The sequence below is a fragment of the Typopeltis vanoorti genome, chromosome 2 (genome assembly GCF_054136105.1).
Source record: "Typopeltis vanoorti isolate ZY-2024b chromosome 2, IOZ_Tvanoo_1.0, whole genome shotgun sequence".
In the NCBI taxonomy this organism is placed as follows: Eukaryota; Metazoa; Arthropoda; class Arachnida; order Uropygi; family Thelyphonidae; genus Typopeltis; species Typopeltis vanoorti.
The window spans coordinates 164895528-164921518 of NC_143550.1; the positions used below are offsets into that span (position 1 = coordinate 164895528).

General features: G+C 35.6%; 1 protein-coding gene across 1 annotated transcript in view; it reads right to left on the reverse strand.

The window, feature by feature from the left end:
• The window catches only part of Syx17 (syntaxin 17), a 96874-nt gene that overhangs the window by 38892 nt on the left and 31991 nt on the right, over nucleotides 1–25991 (reverse strand). The window contains exons 4-5 of the mRNA XM_090413809.1: nucleotides 20305–20355; nucleotides 891–977 (exon numbers count right to left, since the gene is read on the reverse strand). Coding sequence (XP_090269935.1) covers nucleotides 891–977; nucleotides 20305–20355 — 138 coding nt within the window. The remainder of the gene's footprint in view (nucleotides 1–890; nucleotides 978–20304; nucleotides 20356–25991) is intronic.

Sequence of the window (25991 nt, forward strand, 5' to 3'; positions counted from 1 at the left end):
TGATAGAGGCAAACTAAGGAAGTTGAATCAATAAGCAGGTTGTGCATTCACAAAGGAACTATGATCCTTTTGCTTCATCTCATAAATCAAAACACAACATCCTGAAGTACCTAGGGCATTTACTGCCTTCCGTGTGATTGCAATATCTCATATTATAAAATGAAAAAAATCCATAAAAAAACATACAGAAGAACACATCAGAGGTATTACACATGAAATATGTGTGCACATACACAGATATATATTATAGTAAATAAATATTTGATTTTCTTGATTCAATGCACAAGCAAGTAATGCTCTGAATAAGCATTACTTGAAATGATCTTTACACTAGTTTTAATTTTAAAGTATGTAAGCTTATTCAGAGCACTACTTGTGCATGGAATCAAGAAAATCAAGTATTTATTTACTGTATACATATCTGTGTATGTGATAATTAGTGATATCAGATCTCCTTAATCTTTCCCTCTCTTATCTTTATGGTGATGAGGGTTTCTAATCATTATAACTGCAACTGTTAAATGAGGATAAGGTGGTTGGCCCTATGCCTCCTAGCATATCTTATGTCTGTAGAAGCATTATGTTCTCAAGGCTGGTTTGCCTGCTTGTGGGAGGAAAAACCCCAGATAAACTGGGGAGAAAAAACCCTGCAGTCCACACCCAAGACGGGCTAACTTGGCTATGTCTGAGAAAGATCCTAAGTTCGTCATATCAGCGATGGGAATTGCACCCAGGACACTCCTTTCCCAAGCATATGGTTGTGAAGAGCATAGCCACTTGGCTAACTGCACAGACTTAGTGATACTTCAAATATTGAGTTTACATAACCTCTATTTAATGGACTGAATAAAAGATTCATGTAAAATGCAAGCATGCTATACTATCCTTACCTTTCCTATATGTTTTGTACCTTCATGAACATTTATATGTGAAGTCTCAAGATGATTCTGAATAGTATCTACAGCACTCTGCTGCTCCTGCAAAGAAATATTATATAAAAATGAAATAAATCTAACCTCGTAAATAACTTTTCTGATTTCAAATACATAATTATGATTCCACTGATTTCATTGCTAATAAATTTATTGTAATATAAAATAAAGTGAAAAGCATTATTAGAGAATTTTACAGTGAAAGCATTGCTTTGGCAGGTTGTATTTGATAAAGCCATTTCATTAAAATGCAAATAAATCAAGAATTAAACCTAATACAGATAATACACTATAAAATTTATATCACTTAATAAGAATAGCAAGGAGACCTATGAAGTCATATGGAAATGGCATTTGTATCCATAGTGCCAGGCTGCATGAAGAAAGATCATTCCAAGTTTCATTTTACTCGCCAACTAGAGGAACTTGGAGTGCTTAAGGGTCGAAGCTATATAACTGAGAGGAGAGATCCACATAGCCTTTAAAGGAATGTGGAGACCATTCAGTGGTTCTGACCTAACGTCCAATCATCACCTTCTCATGGTGCACCCTGTTAGGTATCTATCTGGATACTGAACGAACGAGGATGGGCTGGCAATTTGGAATTTAGCAGACCAAATTTTATTCTTATTGGCTTAAATCAAAATAAAAAATGACGATACAACATGACAGAATTTCATATCAGCTGGGGCATCACCCATTGTTAAACAAGTTAAACAAGGCCCTGTTTTCGCCAGGGAACCAGGGCGAACAGCAAAAAGTCAGCTACTTGAACAAATCTGAAAACACACCCACAACTCAACATCACCAGAGTTAAAGATCGGTACTATCAACATAAGAAGCATGAATGAGAAAGAAATGGAGTTAGCTGAGGAATTAGATACGTACCAGATCGACATAATAGGGGTGACTGAAATAAAAAAGACAAAAATGTGAGATCTTTCTGAGCAATAAATACAAAATGTTATATTCAGGCAATGACAATCAAGGAAAAGAAGGAGTAGCCATAGTATTCAACACAAAATATGAGGCTAATCTTCTTCAATGACAGTCAGTCTCAAGTAGAGTAATGTGAGTGGGAATTCACAGTAAATATGAGAATGGGGAACTGGACAATGAGACTTATTTGTGCCTATGGTCCCACAGAAGGTTCTACTAAGGTAGAAGTGGAGGAATTTTTTGAGACTTTAGAAAAAGCAACTGACACAATGAAAAAGGAAAAGTTGGTCCTTGTTGGGAATCTAAATAGCAGAGTAGGAAATGATTGCCAGACATGCAAAAATATTTTGGGAAAATTTGGAGAAAAGAGCAAAGCTAATAATAATGGCAAATACCTGTTGGATATCTGCTCAGGACATGTTTATTATGGACTGGTAATTACTAACACAATGTTCCAACATAAAAATGTGCACAAATTCACATGGAGAGAAGAGGCAAGGTATAAGAAAAGTCTCACTGATATGTTATTGTTTTCTCCTGGTGCAGGACACCAGAGTGTACAGAGGATTTGAAATTGGAAGTGATCACCATTTAGTCTTGAGCAGGATAAAATTTAATTTTATTGTAAAGAAGAACGTGAGAAAGTTTTAAAGCGAATAAAAGTTCAGCAGCTCTCAGATGTGAACTGTAGACTAAAATACACAAAGATTATTCAAGAAAAAATGAAAGAGTTTGAGAACAGGAATCAAACCTTGGAGATTCAGTGGCAAACTCTGAAGAAAACATTGATTCTGCCAGAGAGGCATGTGGTGAGGTTATGTGCAAGGATAAAAAAATCAGAACTCCCTGGTGGACACAGGAAGTTAAAGAGGCAGTGAAGGAAAAGAAGAAAGCATATCAAAAGTTCCTGGCAAATAAGTCAGCTTGTGCTCTTAGAGAATACAGAGACAAATGCAAGAATGTTAAACACTGTGTAAAACTAGCTAAACAAAAGTCATGGGAGGACTTTGGCAAGAATATAGAACATAAATATCAAGAAGGTGGCAAATTCTGGAGGTTGTTGAAGAAGCTTAGAAATGGAGGAAAGAGTAAAAGCAATTAGAGATGGTAAAGGCGACATGAAAATTGGAGAAAAAGATATCCTTGAAGTAAGAAGTAATTACTTCGAAAAATTGCTGAATGAAACAAGCAGTGATAGCACAGTGGTAAAAAATACTCAACAGGCATACAGTCAGGAATACATATCCGTACTTGAAGTAGAAAAAGCCATCAAAGGCATGAAATGTGGAAAGGCAGCAGGAGTAGATGATATTCGACCAGAAATGCTGAAGTATGGTGGTATAAAAGTCTTACAGTGGCTGCACTGCATAGTTCTGAAGGACTGAACAGCAGGACAAATTGCCGATGATTGTAGTAGAGCTCTCATAGTACACATATATAAAAAGGGAAATAAAACCGAATGTGAGAATTACAGTGGTATTTCCCTACTGAGTGTTCCTGATAAGATTTATGCAAGTATACTTGAGAAACGGTTGAGAAGAATTGTGGAAGAAAACCTTGGTGAAGAACAAGCTGGATTGAGGCCAAATAGAGGCTATCAGGATCAGATCTTCACTTCACGACAAATAGTTGAGAAATCATGGGAATATAACAAAGATCTGTATGTAAGTTTTGTCGATCGATCTGGAAAAGGCAAATGACAAGGTGCCAAGAGAGAAGTTATTCAATATGCTACAGTTGTATGGTGTCAATGGGGCATTATATCAAGCAATACTTAGTCTTTATTTGAGTTGTAAGTCAGCAGTTAGAATTGAAGGAAGTACAGGAAGATGGTTAGATGTTAAATCTAGTGTCAGACAAGGATGTACAATATTTCCTCTGTTATTCATTATCTTTGTGGATCACATTATGAAGGAAAGTAGTATTAAACCTGATATCACAATTGGAGATATTAATCTCAGCTCTTTGCTTTTTGTGGATGATGTTATACTTCTAAATAAATCCACTACAAGTCTACAAGATTCCCTGACTAAACTGAATAACTGTTGTAATAGGTATGGTATGAAGGTCAGCAATAAAAAGACAAAGACTATGGAAATAGGCAGAAACATTGAAAATATCAACTGCATTGTGAGTGGAAAACCTACAGAACAAGTAAAACATTTCAGCTACTTAGGCACGAATTTTAGTGAAGTTGGTAAATTAACTATGGAAATAGACAACGGAATCAACAAAGCTGGTATGGTACGAAGTCAACTGAATAAATTTATATGGAATAAGAGAGAACTTAGCCAAAACACTAAATTAGCTGTATACAAGAACAGTATTCAAGCCAATTTTAACTTATGGATCGGAGAACTGGGTCAGAAGTAAAACACTGACCAAAGACTAGAGACCGCAGATATGAGAGTTCTGAGAAAGATTAGGGGCATCAACAGATGGCATGAATGGTAATATCATATTTAAAATGAAGATATTAGGAAAGAACTTTCCTGTCAGCATCCAGGAATGCGTTAGCAGAGCTAATCTGAAGTGGTATGGTCACTTAAACAGAATGGGAGAGTAAAGATTAGCAAAATCTTTGCTAATCTTGAAGGATTGCCAGCCTGGTTGGCTGAGTGATTAGTGTATCTGCTCTTCAGCCAAAAGGCTGCAGGTTCGAATGTTTGTGAAAATCACTAGTCATGGCAGTAGATGACGTTGGTGTAGATGATGATGGTAGTTGTAGTTGATGGAGAATTGTAGCATAGGTGCCCTCCCTCGATGAGTCTTTGGACTCCCTGGTGATGTAACGTAATAATAATAATAAATATATATATATAGAGAGAAATTATGCATTAAATAAAAAAAAAAAGTGTTCTCTGCCAGGAAAAAAACCAAGAGGAAGACCAAGATATAGGTGGATTGATACAGTAAAAAGTGCTTTGGAAGATAGAAATATAAGATCTGATAATGTTGGAGTCTTGACAGGTGGCAGACTGATTAGATAGGAAGTTAGTAATGATGTAATTTTTCATGTAGTACTATCATATCTTGTACACCCCCCTTGAGGGTATATATCAGGAATTTGATGATGACTAGAGGAACTTTTTCTAAGCCTTTCGTCATCATTTCCTGATTTAACTGATCCCTGGCATGGGCAAGCACATTTTTTCTCCTAGAATCTCAGTTTTTTCATTCCATAAACTGAAGAAAATTGACTGTCTATAGAACTCACTATTTTGGACAATAACATATAGTGTTAGGGATCAGGAGGTGACAACAGTGGTCTATCATACTTTCTTCCCTGGATGCCAATTAAAAATGACTTAGTTAAGTTAGTTATGGCTAAAAGACTTGCCTACTCCATCTGAATTTTAGTGAAGTTAGTGATTTGAGTTGTAAGTCAGCAGTTAGAATTGAAGGAAGTACAGGAAGATGGTTAGATGTTAAATCTAGTGTCAGACAAGGATGTACAATATTTCCTCTGTTATTCATTATCTTTGTGGATCACATTATGAAGGAAAGTAGTATTAAACCTTATATCACAATTGGAGATATTAATCTCAGCTCTTTGCTTTTTGTGGATGATGTTATACTTCTAAATAAATCCACTACAAGTCTACAAGATTCCCTGACTAAACTGAATAACTGTTGTAATAGGTATGGTATGAAGGTCAGCAATAAAAAGACAAAGACTATGGAAATAGGCAGAAACATTGAAAATATCAACTGCATTGTGAGTGGAAAACCTACAGAACAAGTAAAACATTTCAGCTACTTAGGCACGAATTTTAGTGAAGTTGGTAAATTAACTATGGAAATAGACAACGGAATCAACAAAGCTGGTATGGTACGAAGTCAACTGAATAAATTTATATGGAATAAGAGAGAACTTAGCCAAAACACTAAATTAGCTGTATACAAGAACAGTATTCAAGCCAATTTTAACTTATGGATCGGAGAACTGGGTCAGAAGTAAAACACTGACCAAAGACTAGAGACCGCAGATATGAGAGTTCTGAGAAAGATTAGGGGCATCAACAGATGGCATGAATGGTAATATCATATTTAAAATGAAGATATTAGGAAAGAACTTTCCTGTCAGCATCCAGGAATGCGTTAGCAGAGCTAATCTGAAGTGGTATGGTCACTTAAACAGAATGGGAGAGTAAAGATTAGCAAAATCTTTGCTAATCTTGAAGGATTGCCAGCCTGGTTGGCTGAGTGATTAGTGTATCTGCTCTTCAGCCAAAAGGCTGCAGGTTCGAATGTTTGTGAAAATCACTAGTCATGGCAGTAGATGACGTTGGTGTAGATGATGATGGTAGTTGTAGTTGATGGAGAATTGTAGCATAGGTGCCCTCCCTCGATGAGTCTTTGGACTCCCTGGTGATGTAACGTAATAATAATAATAAATATATATATATAGAGAGAAATTATGCATTAAATAAAAAAAAAAAGTGTTCTCTGCCAGGAAAAAAACCAAGAGGAAGACCAAGATATAGGTGGATTGATACAGTAAAAAGTGCTTTGGAAGATAGAAATATAAGATCTGATAATGTTGGAGTCTTGACAGGTGGCAGACTGATTAGATAGGAAGTTAGTAATGATGTAATTTTTCATGTAGTACTATCATATCTTGTACACCCCCCTTGAGGGTATATATCAGGAATTTGATGATGACTAGAGGAACTTTTTCTAAGCCTTTCGTCATCATTTCCTGATTTAATTGATCCCTGGCATGGGCAAGCACATTTTTTCTCCTAGAATCTCAGTTTTTTCATTCCATAAACTGAAGAAAATTGACTGTCTATAGAACTCACTATTTTGGACAATAACATATAGTGTTAGGGATCAGGAGGTGACAACAGTGGTCTATCATACTTTCTTCCCTGGATGCCAATTAAAAATGACTTAGTTAAGTTAGTTATGGCTAAAAGACTTGCCTACTCCATCTGAAGAATAAGAGGGAGTTAGCAGATTTATTATTATTATTTTTTTTTATAAGAATAGCATAGTACATTGATATTATTATTATTATTATTATTATTATAAAAACCTTCATGGAGTCAAAGACTCATCGTGGGAGGTCCACTGTTATACACACAGTTTATCATACTGTGCCTTATATATATTCACTGTCTCTGCACACACCACACTCTCGGGCAAAGCATTCTAATCACTCATCACTCTCCATGCAAAAAACCTGCTCCTCACTCCCTCCTTATACAGCTTCCAGGAATGACCTCTTGTTCTCCTGCTATCCTCACCCATTCTGTGCAAAACCTCCCCGACATTAATCTGGTAATAACCACTTAACAGCTTATATGTCTCAATCATATCCCCCCCCCTCCTCCTCCTATCCACCAATTCCTGCAAATTGCATTTTGTCAATCTGACTTCATACTCTACATTCCAGAGACCAGAAACCATCTTAGTCAATCGCCTCTGAACTTTTTCCAACGCAATTTCATCTTTTTGAAAACCAGGTAACCAGATCTGTGCACAGTAATCCATATGTGGCCTGATTCAAAGCCTTATACAAAGGAACCATAAAATCCTTACTTCTACAAGTCAATGTCCTCCGCATCATTCCCATTATCCGCTGTGTTGTCTTCACTATTTTAGTAACATGTCCCCGAAATTTTAGGTCCTTATCTACAATCACTCCCAGATCTCATTTCCTCTACCTCTTCCAAGATATTTGCACTGATTGTGTACTTTACATCCCATCTCTGCTTCCCAAATTTCAAAACTTTACCTTTTGAAACATTGAATTGATATCCCCACTTATTTACCCATTCAGACAGTGTATTCAAGTCCTCTTGCAAAGCTACAGCATCCACACTACTCCTGCCCAACTTTGCATCATCTGCAAACAACTGCACATTACCATTCAGACCTCTCCAGATATCATTTACATACAAATTAAACAGCAATGGACCCAAAACAGACCCTTGAAGTACACCACTAGTAACTTTCCTCTTCTGGGATATCGCTCCTCCATAGACAACTCGCTGATACCTATCAGACAGCCAATCTCCAATCCAGTGAACCAATCTACTGTTCAGCCCCATCCGTTCCAATTTAATTACCAGCTTGTCATGTGGCAATTTATCGAACGCCTTTGCAAAATCTAAATATACCACTGTATATGCAACATCCTTATCCAACGCATTTGTCACTTTATTATAAAAAGTAAGCAGGTTGCTAAAGCACGATCTTCCTTTAGTAAATCCATGCTGGCTGCCAAAGAGTATTTTTCTGTTGTCAACCCAATTCTGAACTTTATTCCTAACTAATACCTTGACCACAACTCCAGACACACAGACTGGTCTATAATTCAAAGCCTTACTCTTATCACCTCCCTTATGAATTGGAACAATTTTACTCTCTTTCCACTCTTTTGGAACTTGACCCAGTGAGAGACTCATGTTGAAAAGATATACAAAAGCTGTTGGTTGTTAACTCTCCGACACATTCCCTCAAGACATGTGGTGAAATAGCATCAAGTCCCACAGCCTTATTTACATCAAGTCTATTCAATTCCTCATATACCTCCTGTTCACTTACTAACATTTCCTCCTCCTCCTCCTTTCAAGTTCTGCATGATGCCACATTCACAAGAATGAAATACCTTTAGAAATTGCTCACTAAATATCTCAACTATATCCTCCGCAGCGGTTATCATTCCTCCGTTTTCACCAATCAATCCCATCCTACTATAATCATTCTTTCTTCTACTGGCGACATATCGAGAAAACTCCTTAGGATTTTTTTTGGCCGCTTTAGCTAATTGCTGCTCATACTGCATTTTTGCTACCCTTATCAAGCTAGTCACCTTCCTCGCCTGCTCTTTGTACTTCTCATACAACTGGTTGTTATAAATACTCATTTTGTGTTTCTTCCATAATACCTTCTTCCAGATTGCATACCTTATCTCTTGATTCATCCATTTTACACCCACTGATGTCATAATCAAATCTTGCTAAAAATTAAATGCACATTGTTCATGTGGACTGGGAGAATAATTGAATGCTTTCAAGTCTTTCATACCTTATCTTCTTTATTTTTTTCATTTTGACAGACTATATTAACTTATACACAACAAGCAAAATTTTGAATGAATTGAATATTAGTTCACTTTGTTGACACTCTTGTCATTTTGAATGTCAATAAAAATTCAATGTTCAAATATACAGCTGCATAACCACCTTTTAGCAAACTTTATATTGAATGTTAAAAAAACACAAATATGAATATATAAAATAAATCTTCTAGCCTTTTTATTCCCTGAAGGAAGTAGACAAGGCTATTTAGCTCTAACTTTCTGAAGATTGGGAGCCAATCTCCTTCCTCACCATCACTAACAATTGGTCGATTTTCATCAACTTAGGGAAGGGAATATGGTAGATGAAAAAGTTCCTCGTTATCAACTAGAATTGAATTTCAAAGCCTTTTTCCTGGTAGTTTAGTACAGGGCCAACCTTTTACATTCCATGTGCCAAATTTTTCACATACAAGGTCATATGCACCATACAACTCTTGTACCCTTAAAAATGTTAATATAGACATGATATATTGATTTAATATAAAAAACAAGGCTTAATTTTCAATAAAGTTCAAAGCTGCAAATGTTCAAAAAAGGCAAACAAAGCCTTTACAGTACATTCATACAATGGATGGGGTAAAGATTTTTTTTTTTCATTAATTAAGATTTTTTTCTAGTTTTATTTATTTTTACTCAGTCTGGAAAAACTCCTATAAAGACCAAACATGGAACTTTTTAAAGCCACTATAGGCCTCCAAGAAGTAGGGCAGTGGTCACACCAGTTGAGGAAATTCATTTAGGTGAAAAATCCCACCTAAAGACAATCATAGACATCTATGCCTAGGTAGGATTTCAGCCCAACAGCCTCTTGGTTGGAGAACAGCAGATACGATATCCATTTGGCTAACCAGGCCAGCAAATAATCCTTCATCATCATCATCATCATAACACTAATTACGGGTATAGACCATATTGGTCTGTTCCAGTCTCATTATCCATCCAATATCCTTTTTTGAGGCCTACTCTGCCTTCTCTTTCAAATTGGCTTATATTTTAGTATTTGTTTACGATATCGGGTGTTGGCCATTCGGTTTACATGTTCAATCCATTTTTGTTTATAATTGTTTAGTTTTTCTTCTATTGATTTTGTTTTTAGTTCTTTTAAAATATCTTCGTTTCTTTTTTGATCTAATAATGCGTATTTTGCAGTTCTTCTCATAAATCTCATTTCACTTGTTTTATTCTTTGTTTATCTTGTTTGTTTATTTCACTGCCATATAATAATGTGGGCACTGCTAAAGTATTGTATATTTTCAAGCGTGTTTCTTTTTGTACTATATTTGGGTTGATTGTTCTATTTATCAGGCCTATAATCTGTAAAAATTTTGAAGTTTTTAATTTTATGTCTTTTTCTCCTTCATATGATATTTCACATCCAAGATAACTGAAAGTATTTATCTGTTCTATTATTTTATTATTAATAACTATTTTGCTTCTAATTGGAGTTTGTCCACAAAATGCCATTGTTTTAGTTTTATCTATGGAAATTTTCATTCCAAACTGTTCTACTATAATGTTTAAATTATATATTGCTCTTTGTAAATTGTCTTCCTTATTTGATATTATTACGTGATCATCTGCAAATAATAGTGTATTTATTTTATTAATATTAATGTAAATATTGAAAAGTATTGAGGACAAAGGGCATCCCTGTGTTACTCCTGGTTTATAGATTGTTTTTCAGACAACTTTTCATTTATTTTTATTTCATTATCTTTATATATATTTAATATTGCATGTAGTAAAATATGAGGTATATTTATTCTTTGTAATATATCAAACAGTATATATCTTTTTACTTTGTCAAATAATTCTTTCCTGCCATTAAATTGATTAATACAGTGAGGATGAACAGGAGGAAAGATCATCAACAGGCATTGCTATTATATCTAAGCTGAAAAAAAGACTGACTTATTATCACTGCTTAGGAAAAAAGTCAATTGACACCACAGTGTGAGGAATAAACAGCCATGGCACTCATCTTAATAAGATATGGATCTCCTTTCATTGAGATGACTGCAGCAATCCTATAGGGCATACTTTTCACAAACATACAATAGAGATAAATGAAAAATTTTGACACCTCTTCCTGTAGGCATGTAATGAGGTCCTAGATTGTTGTGGAGCAGACATCCCTTGATCTCACTGATGCTCCAGTTCATTCCACAGATATTCATTAGTGAGATCAGCACTCTGTGGAGGCCAGTCAAGTGTGGTAACATTCATGTCCACAAGCCATGCAGTTACAACAGCCTTATGACAGTGCATTTCTTGTTGAAAGAAACAATGGTCAGTTCAATAGAAATGTCACAAAGTAGCAAGCATTACATTGTCCAGAATGTTCAATGTTTGTGGCACTAAACAGAGATCCAATGTCAAACTAAGAAAAACAGGACCATGTTATCACACCGCCAACTCAGAATTTCGTAGTCAGGTTAGGCAAAGAGACATTCACAGGCATCTGCCACCTGTCCATCTGCTTGGTAGAGGGTGTAACATGATTTGTCGCTCCATAACACAGCTTTCCAAGATTCACCGTCCCACTGTATACGCTTTTTGCACTACTGAAGATGAAGCTGCATGTTGGTTCTCAGAATTAACTAACAATTTTCTCAAGCAGATTAAGATGAGAAACAAGTAATCAGTTACTGATTACATATTCAGAAAAAAAAAATATGGCAAAAGAAATCATTAATACGAGAGTTGTGCTATCAATTCTTATTATTTAGATGTTTGACAAAAGAAGCTTGTCAAATAAAATAAATCATACCAAAATGAAGGAAATATAAATGTTTTTTACTCTAAAAACACTATATTTCAAACTGAATTAGAATAAATCTTGAATACTTTCACTAGTATCAAATGCATTTCTGCAAAAATAAAAAGCTTAACTTTCAACAGTTACCAACATGCATACCAACTGAGCTCAAACCTATAAAAAATTCAAAACATTAGTTTTGGGTGAATCTACAGTCTCTCTACATTCAGAAGACTTCTGAAAGAATAAAAATGCTCAAAAGATACAAGCCACCTATAAATGAAAGTTTATACTAGACTCCATCATCTGCTCTCCAAATGATGAAATCCAGTCAATGTTGTTATCAAAAGTACTGAGGATTCACTGCTAATGTAAACTTGCTATTATGAACAATCTAGCAGATGTATAGCTACAAGAAGAGAAGTACAAAGACTACAATGAAAGCAAAACTGTATGTGTAAAATGCTGGCCAGATATGTCAACTATTTAATAATATGTAAAAGAGAATTCTTTTATTTGGTTTGTGGATACTAGGCCAAGTCCCTGCTAAAAGCATTAGATACTTCATGTTAAGTAACCTCTTTAAAACAGAGACATTCTTTAATACAAACATTCCAATTTTTTTTTGGTGTATTTTTTAATCCCGCTATTATGGACATTTTGACATTGGGAGTGTTGAAATGTTCATTAAAGAGAGTTAAAAACTGACATTACAAGATACTTCATTTTGTCTTCAGGAAGAATAGCCATCTAACTAAAGTCTTGTTCAAACTAGCACTACCATTCATATTCCATAAGGGTCATTTGTGATCTTTATAAGAAAGTGTGTGGTAATTTTCATTGATTTCAAGTTTTTGTGAATGTTTGAATGGTTTACAGAAATTTAATATTTAGATTCATTCAAGGACTCAATGATTCCAAAGCCATTATTCTTTAAAAGATAAAGCAGATGAGACAGAATGCCAGAAAAGAAAGTGTAACTTGTAAGCTGGGTGAACAAGTTAAACTTCAGCAGCAGTATCATTAAAACTCATGAAATTATCTTAAAATGGTGACAGGAAAATGGAACAGAACTTCTTTGTTTTAGAGAGATATGGACTGACCATACCTCTTTAACCCTGTGGAGGTCGCGGCTGATCTGACAGATACAAATTGTTTAATATAAATATTCTTTACACATATCCAGTGTATAGCTTGGAGGTCATGACTAGCTGTGCATGCATATATTACGAGTGATATTCCACACTGTTTATGCAGTCAGTTTTGGTTTAACACGTGTTATGTAAAGGTGTGTGATATTTGATAGTAAATTGTATCTGAAAGATAGCACAAACTCCAATGTCAGTATAGTATAGTATAGTTGGTTTAGTTGTTTTTTTTTTATTTACCATTGAAAATGGCTGGAAAACTATATCAATTGGATAGTCCATCAGATGTTGAAGAGATTCAGCGAATGTTACTTGAGTCTGATGATGAGAATGATAGAGTCGAATGCAAAAGTGATATTTGATAGTAAATTATATCCGAGAGATACTGCGAACTCCGATGTCACTATAGTATTGGTTTAGATGGGTTTTTATTCCTTTGTTTCTTTGTTCAATAATTTCTAGATTGTAACTGAAAATAAATAAACCATCATGTATTATATTTGAAGTGTTTTTAAGTTTTATAGCATTTTGGCACATATTAGTAATGAAAGTATCTCTCAGATACACGTGACCTACGGTACAATTTTTTCGATCGCGACTGTCACAGGGTTAAAGCAAACAGCATCCCATATCAGTGTTGGGAGGTTTCACTGCAAGCTTCAAATATTTCTTAACTGCAGACTGATGAGATATCCTATAAATAAGCTCAAATAATTCATTTTTACTCCTAATCTTAGAATACTCTCGATATATTTTATCATTACCTTGAGTTTTATATGGCATGAAATATTTCTGTGCAATGTGTAGTTGGCTCATTATGCTTATTACCACTATCAGAAGTATATTACATACAGTATTAAAATAATTAGTAGCTAAAGTCCAGTTTAACAGTTCTACAGCTTCTAGACTAGCAAAATTCAAAAATCTTATTTGTTCACTTCACAGTGAAGGCATACATCTGGATCAAGTTTTAATAGCATACTATGCTGCTATCAAAACTTGGCCACCATTACAACTGGATGATATTTCTCAAAAAATGGAGAAACTGACATATGTCTATTCATGAAAATTAAATAAAAGTTTATAGCGGCAGAAGTACACAGAATTTATAAAATGCTAGTAATCTCTCTCTCTCTGTCTGTCTGTCTGTGTGGGGCAATTACATGTAGTTTCCAAATTAGTTTCAAAACTACTGCATGCAGCTACAAGGGACTGCTCTTATATAAAGAACATTTAACTTATAAAATCAAGTACATTAATCTGTGAGAAAAATGATCATCATGCCTCCATCCCAGATATCTGCCTATATGATTTTGTAATAAATGCTAATTATTTACCTTATAAAGAGAAAACATACAAAAATAGAGCATAAGTTTATTATATCTATAATTGTGGCCACTTTTATATGGCATATTTTGAAGAACAAACGTTTCCCTACCATTTCTCCATGTTGGAGATGTTATTACCAACCCAAAGTTGATGTCTACAATGTGAGTTTTCCAAACATGAGCTTTAAGAATTTTTAGATGAAATTAACATATGGTGATGGATGACATATCATTCATGTCCATAATGGAGATTTAAATGAATAAGGTATGGCTATAAGATGTCAAAAAAAAAAAAGAAGAAAGCATAAATCAGGCCTGACATTCCACATAACCACTACTGGCCATCAAGTACTTTGGCAACCAACAAAAATGTTTTACTTTTTTGATGAAAGTAGACCATCTTCTTTTAAAAGAAGATGGTCTCCCTTTCATCAAAAATTTAACTGCCATAGACCTAGGATATAACATATGTGATACCACAGAATGTGATAGCAACAACCAGCAATGTTCCAACACATACAGTAACAAATTTACCATTTGCATTCTGGCTTATCAATTATATTTAGCAGCTGTGAAGTTATCAAAAACGTGTAATTATAATTGTTAACGGGCTTTTGTTGGTAAAACTTATGTACCATTACCCTGATGATATAAGTCTTATGACTTACAAAACTTGTCAGGTTTTAATTGCTTATTCTTATTAAACTCTTTATTCATACTATAATGTGGTCTCAATACTGAAAACTTCCCACACAAGGTATGGCTATATCATAACCAGGTGTATGGTTATGATATAGCCATAATAGATATAGTTCTCAACTTTTCTGTTCACAGAAACTTAACAATCAGTGGAAAAACTTCACCCCCTTCCTTCCTAAGAATCAAAAGTTAGGTGTAATTCAGGCCAAATTTGTTACAGTAGTTATTCAGTTTATTAAGGAGTCCTAAGACTTGTAGTGCATTCACATAACGAGCATAATATGATCTGAAAAATATAATTAATAAAAAGCCAAGTTGAATATTTCCAATTTCAATACCAAGTTTAATACCATAAACTTTCCTTCATAATGTTATTCATACAAATGATGAATAAGAGTAGAGATAGTGCAAACCCTCATTTTATACCTGATTTTAAATCCAACCATCTTTCTGGTGGTTTTATTTAAAATAAGAGATTTAAACATACTAGAAAAATATCTTCTAATAATAACTTATTCTCTTCAGATAATTTTCTTCTCCAATTACAGTTTGTTCATTCTGTTAATATGATATATTCCCATAAAGTTAATCCTAACTGCTGACTTTTAACTTAAATACAGACTAGGTATTATTCTGTATAATGTCCTATTTCCCCCATATAATTGTAGAAGTTTGAACAGCTTTTCTCTTGATGCCATATATTCCTTTTTCCAGATTTGTAAAAAGTTGCATACAGATCCATATTATGCTCCCAAGTCTTATAAATTCTGATCCAGCAACTTGAATATGACCTAAATCATTAATCCATCTTGCTCTTTTGTTTCTCTCTGACAATTTTTTTCTTGACCTCTTCTCAAGTATATTTGCATAACTTACCTGAAACATTCAGTAGGAAAATTCCTGTAATTTTCAGCAAACATAGGTTTTATTTTCATTGCAGTAGAGGGATTGTGGCCTAATCTCCCACGCTGGCCACATAAAGTCTTGGGAGATGCATTTTATAGCTATCTGCCAACTCTTTGCTCAGTATCAACTTTGCCATGGCTCATTACAACACCATATTTCTTGGGGGTTCCACGTGGAGGCATGATACTAAGATTTCCTGGGTATGGCCATCCGGACTTCACTGAAATATTGGCACTGCCATTTATATCAGTTCCATCAGGGTTTTTGACAATGTTGTAGGCTGCCAGCCCACCAGGCTTAATTGTGCCCAACATGCTACAAGCATGACTGATGGCTAGTCAGCCAAGAACACAGCTAATCCTCCAGCTAAACACAGCTATTATACCTCTCCTTGAATGCATTCACCAACAAAGCACTCACAACAGACTCTGGCAACCCATTCCACTCATTCATAAGTCTCAAAGGAAAAAGTCTACTCCTGAAGCCCAAACTTAATCAGCTTACAAGGATGACTCCTCTGCCTTATTCCAGTCCCTTTAGCTAAGTGCTTGAAACTTTCCTCTATATCAACTCTATAAAATCTTTTTAATGACTTAATCATTTCTATTCTTGAAAGTTTATTTTTCACTTGGTTAGACTATAATAAATTTAGTTTAATCCTTTATCCAAGTGTGAGCAAACAAAGTTTGTGCCTGAAAATATCTTCAGGACTGGGGTAAGGTAGTACAACACTGGGCAACTCATAGCAAAGGTGGAGCAAGCATCACTCCTATCCCAGTATCTCCCATAATGCAAAAACACATTTCTTTGCAGACATGCATAATGCTATGCATTAAGGGAAGGGGCACCACCCAGACTAGCTTCGACCTTTATTGAGGTCTCCTCAGTGGGAGCCAGGCCCAGAGGTGGAGATACCAGGCAGAAGCAATAGCGAGGTTATCTTTACCTATAGGAGTTGCCAAAAAGTGTGCCACCTTTTTATTAAATTACTCTGGATTTAGAGAAAGATGTTGAAAGTTTATTTTTCACTTGGTTAGACTATAATAAATTTAGTTTAATCCTTTATCCAAGTGTGAGCAAACAAAGTTTACGCCTGAAAATATCTTCAGGACTGGCATAAGGTAGTATAACACTGGACAACTTGTAGCCAAGGTGGAGCAAGATACCATCACTCCTATCCCAGTAACCTCTGGGCCTGGCTCCCACTGAGGAGACCTCAATAAAGGTCGAAGCTAGTCTGGGTGGTGGCCCTTCCCTTAATGCATAGCATTATGCATGCCCGCAGGGAGATGTGTTTTGCATTATGGGAGATATTGATGGTAGCTTGCTCTACCTTTGCTACGACCTGCCCGGTGTTGTACTACCTTATCCCAGTCCTGAAGATATTTTCAGGTGCAAACTTTGTTTGCTCACACTTGGATAAAGGATTAAACTAAATTTATTATAATTTCTATTCTTCTTTTATACCTACCAACCAACTTCTGCAACCCAAAAACTCTTAATCTATCCTCATAGTCCTCACAGACAGCATTCCACAGATCACTTGCCTCTGGGTTCTCTACACTACTTCCTTATTCCAAAGAAACCAAGGTGACCCAAGAAACTCAGGTTACCTGTACAGAGTAATCCAGATGTAGCTAATCAAAACCTTATAAAGGAGAATGATAAGTTTCTTATGTTGTTTAATTTTGACAGTATATATCAGAACACAGAATTATAAGTAAATAATTATTTATTGATTTATTGCTGATATTTTGCTGGTGTTATAACCACCATCTTCAGAGCACAAAACCACAGTTTGTCACAGTACACAAGACTACAACAACATGGTGTAACAAAGGGACTAGTTTAACAAAATTGTAGCAACAACACAAAGACTAAAGTCCTAATTAGGTGCCCTCTATCTAAAAAACAGAGAGAGAAAACAAGTACTAGTTATGTCTTAAGGTGACAGTCTCCCAAATCTTAGGCAAATTTATACAGACATATTTGATGAGATTCGGAGTATGTTTCAAGGCTTCTATTGCTTCTAAGAACAATCTCTCTCTCTGACTTGTAAAAGCTTCTGTGCAGTACTTTTGTTTTCTTCCAGTTTTCCAGTTAATCCTGTGTGCAGGGGTATCCAAAGCATGGTCTGCTAGGCCCGACTTGCCATAGTGATAGTGCCAGATGTATCTTTTGTGTTCACTGATGCGGATGTCCACAGTTCTTCCTGTTTGACCATAGTAAGTTTGATCACACGAGCAGGGTACTTTGTAGATGCCTGGATGTGATAAAGGAGGGATGCTGTCCTTGGGTGAACGGATGAGAGTTGCTAATTTGACACACAGTCTGAATACTGTGCGCAGTTGATGTTTATTGAGAATTCTTGTATCTTTTTCGATGTGCCTTTAATGTATGGGATGGTGACTGTCTTGTTGTAGTTCTCTGTAGTGGATAGTGGGAGGGGGTTTCTTAGGAGCATTTAGTATTTTGTTTATCTTATGGGGATTATAGCCATTAGCCAAGAAGGTGTGGCATAAGTGAGCCAGTTCAGCAGTAAGAGCATTGTCATTGGAAAGATTGCTCTCGTTCTGTGGGTTAGTGTTTTTAAGATACCATACTGCTGAGAAGGCTGATGGTGTGATTGTTTGTGTAAATATCTCCCTGAATGTGTGGGTTTTCTAAAAACTGAGAATGATAAGGAACCATCTGTAAGATGTGTGATTAGTGTATCCAGGAAGGACAGACAGTTATTAGCTTCCAGTTCCACTGTAAAGTGGATTTTTGAATGTTGGCTATTTAAATGCACTAAGAATGTATCCAATGTGCCTGGGCCATGTGACCAAATAGCAAACACATCGTCAATATAGCATAGCCAAAGTGTTGGTTTGAGAGTGGTTGTATTGATAGCTAGTTTTTCCAGGTGTTCTATGTAGAAGTTGGCTAAGGGGACAGCCCATAGCTGTCCCATCTAATTGTTTGTATATTTTCCCTTTCCATGTGAAATATCCTGCAGGGTATTGTGAATTTAAATAGTTCAAATATATCAGTGGGAAAGTGCGACTTTAGCAGATTAAAGGTTTCAATTAGTGGTACATTTGTAAATAGTGAGGTGATATCACCATTAAGTCTGAACTTTTTAAGGTATGAAAAGTTCACCATTAAGTCTGAACTTCTTCTGGTGCCAGTGTTTGACTTTGATCAATCTTTTCTAGCCCTTGTGTTGGTGATGTTGTCTAGGATCTCCCACAATTCCGTGTTTAAAATATTAAATAGTAGTTCATGTAGCACGTTGATGGTTGAATATAATTTTGATAACTCAAAGTGGCGAATTGTTTGTGAGAGTGGCTAGTAGCTTAGCTAAATGCCTAGCCAGTTGGCATTTGGGACTATTTACACTATCTACAATAGGACGTAAGGGTGTACCGTGTTTTTGAATTTTTGGTGCTCCATACATCCTGGGTGTTTTAACATGGAAGGGCTTGAGTTTGTTTACTGTTTCTTTGGGCCAGGAAGTGACCTTTTTCAGTAACGTATGCACCTTATTCTTTTGTGTTGTGGGATTGCGATCTATAATTTTGTATGTTGACTGGTCTTGTAAAAGTGTCTGCATTTTTTTTTCATATTCTGTTGTGTCCATCAACCACAGTTGCATTCCCTTTCTCTGCTTTTGTTATGATAATCTGGTTATTATTATGTAACTCTTTTAGAGCAATGATTTCCTTATGAGGGATATTATTTTTGGGAGGCTTAGACTGGATTAGGATGTTGGCCACATCTAAACGTATGTTACTGGCTATGGCTGGAGGCAGGTCATATATTCCCCGTTCGACGGACGCATTATTTCGGCTTTTGGAACTTGTTTGGGAGTAATGGCAAAATTCTGTCCCCAACTTAAAGCGCTAATGGCCTCTTTGGTTAAGGTGAGCGATGATAAATTCACAACGACGCGATCTTGTCGAGCTTTAAACAGGGATACTTTAATTTCGATCACACTGTACAAAGAAACATAAAATTAATAAAAATAATAATATAAAAAATCCTTAGCCCACTCATGGTACTAATGTACTATAGGTTTATCGTTTTTTAGAAACCCTGTATTATCCATGTAAAAAAATTTCCCAGATTTTTTATAAAAAAATCTGCAAATTTAATTAAAATAGGCATATTACAACTATTTTGTCTAGTTAGAACAGAGTTACGCATATAGTCAACAAATGGACAAAATCAATCTAATAGATGATTAGGCATTGTTGAAAAATGCATCTAAAACAGAATTTATGTTTTTTTATAGCGAGAGTTAAAAGAAAATTAACATAATTAAACAATTCTGAGATTTCAACAAATGCTTTTATTTTCTTAGCATGACTATAGATCTGTTCAAGCCAAAATAAGCTTTCCTTCTTTTTATATACTTATTAATTTTCACTAATTTAACAGAGTGAAAATAGTGAAAATTAAAGTAATATTAACTATCAATATTACGAATTCATTAAAAATTAAAACAAAATGTACTCACATTTACTAATCTGGAAAAATTTGTGATCATTTCATTAAGATCCAGCAAATCCTGAATTAAACATAGAAAAATCATTAATCAATAAATTACTGCAAAATAACATAATATGATATTAATAGAACGTAGTGTTTCTTATTTGTTAAACTTTACTCATACACAGATATACTGATACTTACATTCCACAAGCTGTCTGGATCCAATGGAATTTAAGCTTTGTCCAATATATTTCTTTATAATTTTCATCTCTAGATCAATTTTGATGCATTTATGCATGGGTTCACTTTTTTTCCATTTCTATTCTTTTTCAGTCATCACTATACTCTACCACAATGCATGCGAACACTAAACATTAGTGTATGAATACAAATACACAACACATCTGTGTTCAATAATAAATAAAGCAAAACTGAAGAAATTGCATGCATGCACCATGTGTGCTATAAGGTGGTGTGTGAGTAATGTAGGTGTGAAGTAAAATTTTTTTATAACTAAAATTGTTTTTGATATCCCTTTCAGGATAACTTGCATAATTCCAAATTTATGCAAGTGAAAGCCTGCATAATAATCTTTGGGCTTTATAATTTTCATGTTATTATGATATAAGCATAAAGAATGTTAGGTCTAAGCAATTTTTGGTACTTCAAGAAGGGAGTCACAGTAGATTTGCACATTTGCTATAACCCAGACACACTAGATAACACAAGATCTGAAGAATGAAAGTGATATGACTCTGTATATTACACAAAAATATATACATATTCTAAAATATATATATATATATATATATATATATATATATCAATATACTAAAATATACTATAATCTAAAAAATATATATATAAAATATACACAAAAATATATATATATATATTCTTGCTTTCATCCTTATTTGACACAGCAGCATAGGCAAATAACGTACATATGAAGGTGACAATTCACCAATGAATCAAAATTGTTGGTCAGTTCTCTTCATTTCTGCATGAAGTACTTCACAACCAGCTACATATATATAATGAGATCAAATGGATTTATTAGAAGTTGTCCTTAATATTGTATAATGCAGAGCACATTTCCAAGAGGCATACTGCCATACATTAGGGGAGTCATTTCAGAGATCAGTTTTAACCTTTTTGAGATCTGTTAGAAGCTAAATCCATAAGAATACTTCAACTAAATCAATAGCATAAGATTTTCTAATATATTAATATTATTATTATTATTATATGGCACCTCCCGTGATGAGTCCTCGGACTCCTCACAGGAGACCCAAACTATACACACAATCTATCATATCTTGCCTTGAACCTATTAACAAACTGACACTGGCAACCCATTCTAATCATTCACCAAGTGAAAAATCTAGTCCTCGCACCCCTACTAACCATGCCTTCACTCAACTTCCAGGGATGGTCTCTTGTTCTGCACCCTCTAGCCAAGTTCTGAAACATTTCTCCCTTGCAATCCTATAAAACCCTTTAAGTAAATTAAATTTTTTTTATTGTATCCCAAATTTTGCACCTGTCAATCAACTTCTGCAATACACATACCCATAATTTATCCTGACAGGAAACGTTCAACAAACCAATCACCATCTTGGTTGCTTATCTCTGAGTCCTCTCAACTATTTACTACCTCATTCCCAAGAAGCACAGGGGTCCAGACCTGAGCCCAGTAATCCAGTGTGGATGTATCAAGACTTAAAGAGGAATAACAACTTCCTTATCTCTACTTGTTATGTGTTCTTCGATAGCCAAGTAATCTTATGAGCTACCTGAGCAATATGCCCTCTAAATTTCACCCCTCTGTCTACCATCATCCCTAAATCCCTAGCTTCATCTATTTTCTGGAGTACAGTTCCATCAGTGTGGTATACAGCATGTAACCTATTTATCCCAAAATACATAACTTTACATTTCTCCACATTAAACTGATACCCATTAACTTTTGCTCATACTGCCAGTTTATATTTAAATCATCCTGCAAGCTCTCCACATCGCCCTCGATTAACTATTCCTCTATTTAATTTTGTATCATCAACAAACAACTGAATATTTTCTTTCAGGTTATTTCCTATATCATTTATGTACAAATTAAATGACAATGGTCCGAGCACTGAACCTTGCGGCACACCACTAGTCACCTGTTTTTGTCTCAATTCTGCTCCCTACATATACCACTTTTCGAAAACTGTCCAGCAGCCACCCTCTTATCCATTTAACTAGTGTCGTATCCATCCCCACTTGTTCTAATCTGTATAACAGAGTACCATGTGTTATTCTGTCAAATGACTACAAAATCCAACAAAATCATCGCATAGCTATTTCCTTTATCCAACTCAGCTATCACTCTATTATACAAAGTTTTAGTAAATTACTAAGGCACGACCATCCCTTCACAAAGCCATATTGCCCTCTCATAGAGTATCATATTCTTATCCACCCATTCTTGAATTCTCTTTTTACCAATTTTTCTTGTACTTTTACCACCACTCCTGAGATAATGATTGGTCTATAATTTGCTACTGCAGTCCTAAAACCTCCTTAGAATAATTCCTTCATGCAAAGGAATTATTTTTCCCTCTTTCCCATCCCTTGGGACTCCACCAGAACTGAGACTTAAATTAAAGAGCCTAGGCAGAGGCATTGCCAGTTCCCTTGCACATTCTCGCTAAACATAAAGTGATATCCCATCTAATCCCACAGCTGTATTTATATTGAAATTCTGCAATATCCTAAGAACCTCCAATTCAGCCACTTCTGTTCCCACATCAGTCTCTGCCTCATATGTCACAGCATTAACCTCAATTGGATGATATAGCTTTGCAAAGTGGTCACTCAGTAACTCACCAATTTTACCTGCTTCTGTCACCTTGTCACCGAGCACTCATTAAGGTTATTCTTCCTCTTACTTTCCACGTAACAAAAGAGCTCTGGGATTTCCTCTAGTCTGCTTGGCAAGTTTCTTCCCGTAATCTGATTTTGCCTTATTTACCATGCTGGTCAACTTTCTTGCCTAACTCCTCTACTGTTCATGAACTTGATGGTCACCTTTCTCCTTTTATATATCCTCCACAACGATTTTTTTTTTCAGTTCATGCTTATTGATACTACTCATTGCTCTAACTCCTACCTGACTTACCCTCTTTTCCTTAGGTGGCTTGAAATAATAATCCAACCAAAGAAATGAGGCACAGAAGTTGTATCTATTTTCCAGGGAGCAACATGTACCAACCATTCACATCCATGCATTGTAAGGCATTATAAAAAACGTCAATGGGATGATAATATTACTAGATTGTGGTCTAAACTGCATTAACAGTGACAACGTTAACAGTGTATCTTAGATAAGTCACTAGTTTGGAAGAAGTCTAGGATGTTTGGAGAGTGCTTGGGATTGTCTGGTGTTCTGGTAGACATGTGAACAATTTGTGTAAGATTGTTGGTGATAGCAAATGTCTCAGCTCCAGTGGCAGCCGGTGAAATTTTAAGTGGGGGTGCTGCCTATACAAAATAAAAAAATAATTTTTTTTCCCCTAATTAGTAATCAATTTATTAATAAATAAATCTGTAGATTTATTTATTAATAAATTGGTTACTGATTAGGAAAAAAAACATTTTTTTAAAAATATTTTGTATAGGCAGCAACCCCGCTTAAAATTTCACTGGCCGCACTGCTCAGCTCTCTACCTGCTTATTTTGTGCAGTTGGAAGAGAACAGCCTATTTATGATGATGATGATGACTGAAGAAAACTGACATTTAAGGAAAGGAAATCAAAAAAGTTCCGAATAGTTGGCAACAGGAGAGCTGTAAAAACAGAAAATAAATTTGAGTGAGTATGTATACGGTATATTAGCATGAACATACTGAGAATGCAGAAGATCAGTGTTTAAGGAATTAGCCATAAGATCTTGATGCTCGAGTCATCCAAATACTACAATGTGAACTGTGAAGAGAAACAGGGCATACTGTTTTCAGTAAAACTATGAATCAGAATTAATGTTAGTGAGAGAAGTTTTTTACTGATGTATAGGAGAAAGCAGAAATAAAAGCACAAAACCTTGAATTGATGAAAACATCAGATAAGAGGAAATCATCCATTTTGACAGGCAGTAGACAATGAGAGACAGAGAGCAATCCACCACTTGTAAAGGGTAGGTAGGTGATCATAAGATGGTAGCTTGGTAAGAAGTTTGCAATGACAAACAATCTAATGTCTTGGAAATATCAAGAGTAATCACATGAAATTTTTCAAATTTTTCCATGGCCTGTATCCAAAGGTCGTTATAATATTAGTGAGGAGATATGCTGCATAACAAGAATAGCAGAATCCATATTGATTACTGATAGGTCTCTAGGGTGAAGAAGCTGGCTGTCAATTACAATATTTAGGTGAGAGAAATGAGACAATAGTTTGATGGCTGACTTATCTCTATTTTTAGAAACAAACAGGATAAAAGTTTGCCTCCCTGCTGTTGGACAGATACCAGATATCTTGTCAAGTCAAGATGGGATGAGTGTTTATTTTGGAGCACATGCTCATAATACAACTAGAGGTATATCGTCTGTGGCCAGGAGCCCTATTAGTATTAAAACTATTAAATTTTTTTTGGTTTCTTTGTTTAATCTTTCTGATGAAAGATCAGACAAGGAATACTGAGGGTTGTCTGTGGAATAGTAAGGGGAGATTTACCTTGGTATCCTAAACAAGAGTTGGAGAGGACCAAGTGCCAGGCGATCTGTCTTATCTTTAAAGACTGCCGCTATTCAATCAGAATAAGAGAGATGGCAGAAACACGGCAGGGCAGAAGTTCTGATGAGGTTACAATTAGCTGAGAGAAGGATGTCCTGTAGAAAAAGTAACATGGACAAGATCATGGTTTGAGTTACCAAGAAGAGAGTTAATATCAACAGAGTATTTGGAAGAAGAGCTGGTTAAGAAAAGGTCCAGGGTGTTAGGAAAGTGATGAGGATTATCTGAAATTCTGGTAAGTTAACACTTTGCAATAGATCATTACGGACAACAAACAATTCAGTTTCTATTCCACCTTGGTCAGTAAAGTTAGAGAAGGGAAGCTCATCAGAATTGTGGACACTGAAATCTCCAAAAAAAAAATTATCTCACCATTTGGGTGATTAGATTGTATAACAACTTATACAATCCCGGTGCCGGTCCCAAGCCCGGATAAATGCAAGGGTTGACGTCAGGAAGGGCATCCGGTCGTAAAACTTCAGTGCCAACTCAAACTATGATTATGAGTCGAAAAGAAAATGATATAAGGGCTAGGGCGTACCCCTTAAGCGACGCGCAGCCACATCGCCCTACAGCTGTGAGAAGTGGACGAGGGCTACCGCATCAAGGGCGGGTGCGGTTAAAGAAGCGAGCCCAGCAGGTGGAGAGGATGTTGCGAGTGGGAACACTGAATGTTGGAAGCATGACTGGAAGGGGAAGAGAGGTGGCAGACATGATGAGGAAGAGGAAGTTGGACATTTTATGTGTGCAGGAGACAAGGTGGAAAGGGGGAAAGGCAAAGGAACTGGGAGATGGATATAAATTGTTCTACTCTGGAGCGAATAACGAGGGAAGAAATGGTGTAGGAATTGTGGTGTGTGGCAGAATGAAGGGTGAAGTACTGGACGTGGGTAGAAGGAACGACAGGATCATGCGAATGAAATTGGGTCTTGGAGA